This window comes from Leishmania infantum, chromosome 10 (genome assembly GCF_000002875.2).
Source record: "Leishmania infantum JPCM5 genome chromosome 10".
Classification (NCBI taxonomy): Eukaryota; Euglenozoa; class Kinetoplastea; order Trypanosomatida; family Trypanosomatidae; genus Leishmania; species Leishmania infantum.
The window spans coordinates 89,759-98,643 of NC_009394.2; the positions used below are offsets into that span (position 1 = coordinate 89,759).

Genomic DNA, 8,885 nt, shown 5'->3' on the forward strand with positions numbered 1-8,885 from the left:
GCTTCATACCCTCGTCCACTGTCCACCACCCCCTCTTCACCGCTATCACCAACACTGCGCGCGCCTCCAGGAAACCGCTCCAGCGCCTTCCCTCTTTTTTCCCCATTTTAAAGCCTCTCCAGGCCCTTACGCGAATCTACACGCATACACATCCACTCCCCTGCGCGCCCAAGGACCACTCGTCCGCTTTCCACACACTTCTCTCACCCCCGCCGCGTGCCGAAGAATACCGCGACAAGACTCCCCCTCCTCTCAAGCATTGCTGGTTTCAAGAAGACCTCCGACCTTACCATACTCTTCTCTATCCTCCTCCGAAAAGGGAGTGACGGCCACCATCACCATCACGCGGACCGAACTGGCGTGCGCGTAGACACGCACTCGGAGCGGTTGCGTCTCATCTCTCCTTTTCCGTTCATTGTACTTCTTTGTCTTCGCTGTCGTTTGTGGGCGTGTGTGCGTATTTGTATCGGCGCTCTTCCGCCGACCTCTTCCTCTGTCGCTGTCGCGTGCACGGCGGACTGTACTCGCCATTCACGTCACCTTTCCGTGCGCCCCTCCCCCGCCCGCTCGCTACACAGAGCGACCAATTCGCATACACACACACACACATATATATATATACATACGCATATATGTAGATATATATTTATCCCCTTCTCTCTCAGCCGCACATACGCTAACTTTTTTTTTTGGTTGTTGGATTGCCGTTGTCCTCATCCGCAGGCAAGTGTCTCGGCGTCTCTCGTGCCGCCTCTTCCATCTCATCCTACTCGCCTGCCTCCATCTCTCTTGTGCGGTCTCGCTTCTGATCTCGGGCAAGTGCGCGGGCCTCACTCGCCAAGCAGCTTTCGTTCTTATTTCTTGCGTTTGTGTGGCGTGAGTCCGTGTGTCGGTGTCACTGAGTCTGTGGTCACGGCCACGAGAGTCCGCGCAGCCACGGACTGCACCGAGTACAAAAATTCGTACACGCCAGCCCTCTCCCCCCTCTTCCTTTCACTGCGCCCCTCACACACTCCTGCACAAGCACCGTCATTGCTGTGGCGTGTTTGGGCGGCTCCCTTCTCGTTGGATTCTCTTTTCTTCTTAACGCTGGTGTACGTGTTTACGCGCGCCGCTTATTACTTTTTTTGTTGTCATTGCTGTTGTTTAGTTTCGTTGTAGCGTGCACACGCGTTCGTGTCTGCTGCCTGTGCGTTCGTGCGTGCGAGAGATAGTGGAGTCCCTAGCACACAGACACACACACACACACACGCACACAGACACAGATTGGTCTTGCGCGCGCCCCTGTTGGTATTCATTGTTGAACCGCCCGCCTCGCCCATCGCACCGCACTGCACCTTCTTTGCCGTTCGCGTTCCCTCTTCTGTTGCGGCCTTAGGACAACCTATGTGTGTGTACGGTGACTCAGACTCTTCGAGGGCGCTATAACCATGTCGTACCGTGCACGCCAATCTGAGTTGCCCAAGTGGTTTCCTCAGGAGGAGGGTGTAGCGACCAACCGCATCAGTGCCCCTGTGACGGACGACGACTTGAGGCGTGACTTTGACAGCGAGGTGCTCGAGCTGGAGCATGACAAGTCCGTCAGCCGCAAGGAACGCGCTGCAAGGAAGAAGGAACTGTTGAAGCGCCAGGCTGTCGTGGAAGAGGAGCGTGAGCGCCGTGCCATCGCCGCGCTGGAGACGAGGCTACCTCGGCCGGATTGGTACTCGAGCGACGACGAGGCCGAGTTCATCCAGGATGGTGTAGAGGCGGAAAAGATCAGCGAGCTCAGGACGCAGCCAGAGGGCGGCGTTGGGCTTGTGTTCTGCGTCGTCTACACGGCGCTGAGCGCGGTAGCGTTTGTCTTTCACTTCACGAGCTCCTGCCCGATCCCGTGGATGCGCAGCGAGTCGGGCCGCAAGTACGGCGTGTGGCGCGCGACAGGCGGCGGCCAGCCGGACCTCAAGGTGAGCGACATCCACGATTGCTCGTACGAGATGCAGTTCTGGCAGGCCGCGGCTGCCATGTCCGTGTTGGCCACGTTTGCCTCGCTTGGCGCCATGATCAGCGGCGTGCTGCTGTGCGTGAACAAGGGGCACATGGGCGCCTCCTTTATCCTCAGCTTCTACAGCTTTTCCTTCTCGCTCGTCTCGTGGGCGCTCGTGGTGGCGCTCTACCACTCCTTCCGCTGCGGCAAGGGCACCTTTGCCGGCGGCGTGGCTCACCTCGACACCGGCGTCGCGCTGACGCTGATTGGGTGGGTGACGCACATAGCCGCCCTCACCGTACTCGGCGTACACTTCGTCAAGTACTGGACGCGCTCGATTAATAGCGGAAAGACACGTGCGGTGCGCTTCATATACGTGGCGGTCGGCGTCGCCACGATATTCTTGTACTCTGTGGGCCAGGCCTACACCATGTGGGGCAAGGCGTTTCCGCAGGTCGAGGCGTCTGTCTCACTGTGGCACGTGCGTATCTACGACCGTAAGACGCGGCTGTCCACCTTCCTGAGCCGCGGCGCGTACAAGTGCCCCGCCATCACCCACCGCATGAAGGCCGCGGCGGCCTTAATGATCATGAGCATCATCTGGCTCTTCTTCGCCGTCGTCCTCGGCACAGGCGCGTGCTACAAATCGCAGTACATCAAGATCTCCATCGTGTTCGGCTACGCCTCCTGCATCTTCGCTCTCACTGCGTGGATCACACTACTCGTGACGTGGAACGGCCGCCTGTGCACCGGTGTCACGCCGAGCGGCCAGTCGTCCTGGACGGACATGGGGTACAACGGCATCCCGTCCGGCATCCAGAATGCGCAGATCAACTTCAGTGGCTACAGCCTGCGTGAGGGTTTCGGTCTGATTGTGGGAGGCTGGGCCATCAGCACTGTGGCTCTCATCTTCAACACCGTCCTGTGGGACATCTAAGGCTGTGCGTGTGTGGTGTCGACGTGCTTCTGTTATGATGCCGCTCCTCTTCCACGCAGACTCACGCACGCACATCCAACAAGTCCCCCTTCCCCTCACCCTCCGGACGAAAAAAAAAAGACCTCGGATGTGATAGCAGCGTGGGCAGCGGCGCATCGGCCTCGCGCGCTTCGGCACCGCACCGCCGCCTGTACGAACGCTAATACTTGTTTCTCTGCTTGTGACAAGAAGAACAACTAAAAGGCAGCGCCGCCGAGCCATCGCTGCCGCAGCCGTGGCGTTGGCAGCCATCACTGCGCGATACACAGTGGATGCGTGAGCCCCCCCCCGCCCCTTCCCCTTCCCTCTTCATCTTGGCTACAGGTGCAGGGCGTGCTGGGCCCCACCGTTTGTTTTCCATGCTCCCCCACCCCCTTTCGCTTTGGTTGCTTGTTCGTCTGCGCGCCGATGTCTGTGAGGGCAGGGTAAGATCGGGGGAGGGGCGTGTGCTGCTTCGTGGTTTCGCAGAGATGCAAGAGACGTGCGCAGTTGGCAGGCGCGTGGGAGCCGGGAGGGGGCTGGCAGAGCGGTGGCGGAATAGCGAGAGAGGTCAGACGTGAACGGTGTGCTGTGCGCCGCCTCTCGCGTTGCATCTATGCATCCGCAAACGCCCCCACGTGGAACCTCTTTCGCACGGCACGAGCCGGCGTTGCATTCGTTCTTTCCTTGCACTCCCCTTTTCTCTCAGCCTCCTCGTCCCCTCCCCTCTTTTTTTCCGGCCTTTGCCGATCTTGCTAGCGGTCTCTCTCTATCTCTCTGTGCGCACGTACACATGCAGATGTGCATATATGTATGTATGTATATATATATACACACACACATGTATGTGTGTACATGTGCATGTGCATGCGTGTGGGCCTTTCCGTACCGTTCTTTCTGTTTGTGCGTTGCCGTTGTTGTCTTCCGTGTACTATGCTCATTGTTTATCATTGATAACCCGAGTCACCGAGGGACCGGCGAGATGGCGGCAGCTATCAGTGCCACTTGCCTCTTTCTACTGATACCAGCATCTCGCGCACTTCCTACGCTTTTCCTCGCCCGCATTCTCTGTGTACTTGTGCGCGGCTCTGCACACAACCGCCATCCCCCCACCCCTCTTCTCTCCACCGAGCTGGCCTTTGCAACCAGCCGCTCTCGTGTCTGCGCGTGCGTCTCTGTGCCTCCCTCAGTGTGTGTCGAGGGGGCGGGGGTCCGTGTGCTTGGCGCCCCTCCATCGCACTTCCTTTGTTGTTGTTTTCGTAGTTTGCACTGTTCCCATATTTATTACGAGCTTTTATTGCGTTGTCTCCTCATTTTACCTTGATGAGCAGCTGTGCACGCGAGTCTCTGCGTGTGCCGGAAGGTGTGTGCGCCTGTGCGGGCGTGGGGACGCTCTTTGTCCGCCGCGCCGCCTTCTCCCGTCGACTTTATCTTCTTTTTTCTGTTCCTTGAAGCACCCCACTGCTTCTCCCACACTCGCATACCCCGCACACCTGCACACTCCGCCCTCGCTCCCCCTTTTTTTTGTTTGTTCTTTTTTCTCTGTCCCTCTCTTCAGCTCCTCCTGCCTCTGTGTGTGTGTGTGTGTGTGTTTGCGTGTGCATCGTGCCCGACCTTCTCATGCAGCACCGGCGGTGGTGCCGACGTACGCAAGTGCGTGCCTGCGCGTGTCTCCCAGGTGCATTGGAGGGCTGCATACACTCTCCCATCTCCTTGCATCTTCCCCTGCGGCGCGAGGTCGAGGCAGCCAAGTGCACGAAGGGCCGAATAAAGTGAAAGGGCGTTCGTGTGTGTGTGTGCGCTCAGGGACAACCACACCACATAAACCGACGAGAGGCAGCAGAGGAAGAGCGAGAGAGGTGGAGAGCTTGAAGGACGGCGCTAACGGTGGTGGTGATGGTGATGAGGGGGGAGCGACTCTGGAGGAAGACGAAGGGGGCCGAAACGCAGGCGTGAGTGAGCAACCCCAGCGGAGGGGACAGACAGGGTTTCTCAGATGCGAGGTCGCATTCGACAACATCGTCACCGCTCGAGGGAGAGCGGGGTATCTCTTGCCCACCTCTATCACCTGCTCTCTCCTCCTTCGCCAGAGGCAGGTCTCGCATCATACCCACCACTCCCCCCACCCCCACCACCAACACAGCCACCTCTTCTCTCTGCGGTTCGGTTCTTCTCCGTGCCCTCCCATCTCTTGACATTCATATGCGTCTCTCTGTGTTTTTTTTTTTGGAGAGGGGCGTTTGTGCGAGGGAACGAGGTGATGTTGACCCGCTTTATAATGCCTAAGCGCATACGCGTTTATGTGTGTGTGCCCGTCTTTTCACGCACACGTATGAGGGAGCGGGGGGCTTGAAGCCCCCTGTGCTTCACCACTTTTTATTTTTTTTCTTTACCTGCCTCTGTCGATTCGCTTCTCAGGCTGGTCAACTGTGCGCACGTGTGTGCGTGCGAGTGTTTTGCGAGGGAGAGGGAAGGAGCGTGCCGCTCAGCAGGTGATGTGAGGAGCGCCGTAGAATGTGTCTGTGTCTGTCTCTCTTTCCCTCTCCCCCTCGGTGTCTATTCGTTGTTCTCTGTATAACGAGGAGTCGTTGTTGTGTCTATTTGTGGCTCTCGCGTTGTCCCTTAGCGGGGATGTGGTGTGAGTGCGCGTGTGTGCGTCCCGTTCATTCTTCCCGCCACTATGTCTCGCAGCCTGGTGATTGCTCTGTTTTCCTTCTCTCTTTGGTGCGCATATGTCTGTCTATGTCTGCGCGCGCCCCTCGCTGTTGACGCCATCATCCCCTCAATGCCTCTCACCCCCCCTCTTCCATCCTCTTCTCCTTCCACACGCAGCACAACAACGAGGGATAGAGCGCTAAGCAAAATCCCCCCAAAGGAGAAACATGCGAATGAGCAGGAAGCAAGTAAGGAAACAGGAGGAAGCGGCATCCACCGCGGCACCGCCAACCGTCACGGCGACGGGGCCGATGGGGACGAGGGGCGCATAATGTGGGCGCGAAAGGGAGGGCAAAAAAAAAACGGAACACTTCGCCGTTGTTTCCGTAACTGCCTCGCTTCGACTGCGGCCGAGCCCCCTCGACCCCTCGCCCGTTTTGCAGTCAGGCGCCACCACACACGCGTGGGCGCGTCGTGTACAGGTACCCCCCCCTCCCCTCTCTCTCTCCTACCCTCGCCCTCCGAGGTGCACTCCGGCCGACCCCTCCCCGGCTGAGGACTGCACTTGCTCTCTGAGAAAGTCAACGGTGAGTAGCGTGAGTGAGGCACCCGACGCCGCTGTCTCGGGCGCGTGGAACTTACGCTTAGCGTTCACCACCGGCGCCCTCCATCGAGCGTCGTGACCTTGCTCTATCCGTTTCGTCCACCTTCCGTTACGGCTACGTGTGCAAGCTTGCGCCAAACCCTCACCCCCCTCCTCCCCCTCCACACTCTTCCTATCTGCTACGTCCATCTGTGTCTCATCCGCGGCCCATGTTCGTCTCTCACGCACGCGTGTATGCACACAGTGGAAGGAGCAGTAACGGTTGTTCCGCCCCCCCCCTCTCCTCCTCCCGCAACGCGCACCCCACCGGTGAATACGTTGCATCACTCCAGATAAACAAGCAGCAGCCACGGAGGCGATATCGGCCCCCTCCGCTCCCCTTTCCAAAGCGGCGATCGGTGCAGCCGCTGGGTCGGATGTTCGCCTCGGCGCATTCTATCAGACCTGTTTGAGTTTGCGTAACGGAAGAGGCTGAGGTTTGTCAGCCGCTTCCCCCCCCCTCCCCCCCAAACCCCCAACCCTCTCTCGCCCTGCAGGAGTCACTTCCAGAGCGCACCCTCCCTACTCGCACAACCGAGCACAGCTACACATCCCTTCTCCCGAGATGGCGGCCAGCTACCACAGGGAGGACCGCGCGGAGACGGAGCTGGTGGACCAGCAGCCGATTGAGCACTTCAACCCTGATCTCAACAACGTGAGCCTAACCTCTTCGCAGGCTGACGCGAAGGCGCTGGAGGAGGCGGCCGGCGTGGACCTGCGCGCGGTGCCAGAGGAGCACTCGGGCAAGTGCGTGATGATCTCATGGATCCTCTTCTCGTCCGTGAGCTTCATCTTCATGCTGGCTGCGTCGCTCCCAGTGCCGTGGCTGAAAGACGGCCAGGGCCGAAAGTGGACGGTATGGAAGGATGTGAACGGGACGCCGTGGAGCAAGATTGAGTGTGACCACAAACGCCAGTTGTTTCAGGCGATGGAGGCGTTCACGATCGTTGGATGCCTGCTGAGTCTTGGTAGCCTCGTCGCCGGTGCCCTGCAGATGATGGGCCGCGGCCACCTTGGTGTGATGATGTTATTCGGCTTCTTGACAGTGATGGTTTCGCTGACGGACTGGGCGCTTATTGTGAACCAGTACCACAAGCACAACTGCGCCGGTGATCAGGTATACGCGGCTGGAATCAACCGCCTTGACGCCGGCTTCGGCCTTGTCTTCATCTCCTTCACCCTGATGCTTTTCGGCATCATCGCCCTGGCGCGTTGGATGAGCGAAAGCCTCAGCCTGTCGGAGCTGCATCGCACCAAGTACCACAGCTCCGCCCTCATGAGCTCCTTCATCAGCGGCTGCGTGCTGACGATCGCGACTGTGGGAACGGCGCAGAACATGTGGGAGCACTACGACAGGAAGACGTCGCTAAAGATCACTTACTGGGGCGTCGAGATCTACCACCGCAATGAGGGCCTGTCGGAGAACTGGCCGCTGAGCTCCTACCACTGTCCACAGTTCACTCTGCATATGCGCGCTGGTGCCGTCTTTTCCATCATCAGCGACGCGTTCCTCTTTTTCACGTTCCTGTTCTCCGTTGCGGCCGTATATAGCCGCCCGTGCAAGTGGGTCACGGTGGGCTTCGGTGCGGTCTCCTGGATCTTACTGCTGGTATGCTCGGCGATCACGATCGCCGCTCGATACAAGACGTTCTGCCCCTCGGGCGTGGTGCCGCCGAGCACTGCCATCTACGGTGCCCCGCTCGACACCATCGAGCAGCGGGTGAACTTCAAGGGCTTCGTCATCACAGACGGCCTGGGTATGATCATCTCTGCCTGGTGCATCACAACGGCGAACCTCATCTACCTCGTGATCAAGGGGTAAGGCGGCGGTGAGGGCACAAGCAGGAGGTACAGCAACAACAAAAAGAAAAGGGCAAGGGGAAGGGCGATGCAGCGTGCCGGTGCGCGCGCGGAGAAATCCGTGAGTGGCTCCGCGGTGGATGACGGCGTGAATGGCGATGAAGGCGCTGCACCGTTGACGCGCTTTGCCACAGACACGCACATCTGTGCGGCTTTTCCTCGTGTGGCCTCTCCCCCCTCCCACTTCCACCCCCCCCCTCCCCCTCTTGCATCAGCCCCGGCCCTGCGGGCCTCCTCTGCGCTCTGCTCCACATGCAGGCAAACGGAGACGGAGAGGCGAAGGTGCAAAGAGCGAAAAAAAAAAAACGATAACGATTCAAGTGCAGGCGAAAACATATGCCAAGGCGTGTAGACGTCATCATACCCCACATGCGTGCGTGCAGCCGGTTGGGTGCATGCGCGTAATCGGCGGCGCGCGCGTGTGTGTGCGTGTGTGGTCATTTCTCTGGCGCTGATGGGTTGTTATATTTTGTATATTTTGTAAGTTTTTTTTTTTACAGTGGCCGTTATCTCTTCGCTGCTTGTAGCATCTCTCGACTTCTCACCAGCTTCACAGATGAGGCTCTTCCTCTTCCTCCTCCTCTTGTGTGCTGTGTATCCTCGTTGCTGCATGTCCTTCCCCCCTCCCCTCCCCTCCCCCCATCTACCCATCCCAACCCTTATTTTTCGTTTGGAGAGTCTGTGTATGCTGGCGTGTGCAAGAAGCTGGCTTAGCGTGCGCGTGTGCTTGTGGTACCCGCCTCTTGCTCGTGGCGGTGTCGCAACAGCATGAGGAGGAGGAGGAGGGGCAGCGGAGCGGGGCCCTA

General features: G+C 58.9%; 2 protein-coding genes across 2 annotated transcripts; both read left to right on the plus strand.

Annotated features, from left to right (window-relative positions):
• Nucleotides 1–1,430: 1,430 nt before the first annotated feature.
• LINJ_10_0240 (hypothetical protein, unknown function) lies at nucleotides 1,431–2,903 on the plus strand (the record flags this gene model as incomplete). The annotated part of the gene is made up of 1 exon (XM_001463636.1): nucleotides 1,431–2,903. One exon carries the CDS (start codon nucleotides 1,431–1,433, stop codon nucleotides 2,901–2,903), a length of 1,473 nt encoding a protein of 490 aa, XP_001463673.1.
• Nucleotides 2,904–6,784: 3,881 nt separating this feature from the next.
• Nucleotides 6,785–8,041, plus strand: LINJ_10_0250 (conserved hypothetical protein; the record flags this gene model as incomplete). Its single annotated transcript, XM_001463637.1, has 1 exon — nucleotides 6,785–8,041. The coding sequence occupies one exon, from the start codon at nucleotides 6,785–6,787 to the stop codon at nucleotides 8,039–8,041; it is 1,257 nt and encodes a 418-aa protein (XP_001463674.1).
• Nucleotides 8,042–8,885: the final 844 nt, after the last annotated feature.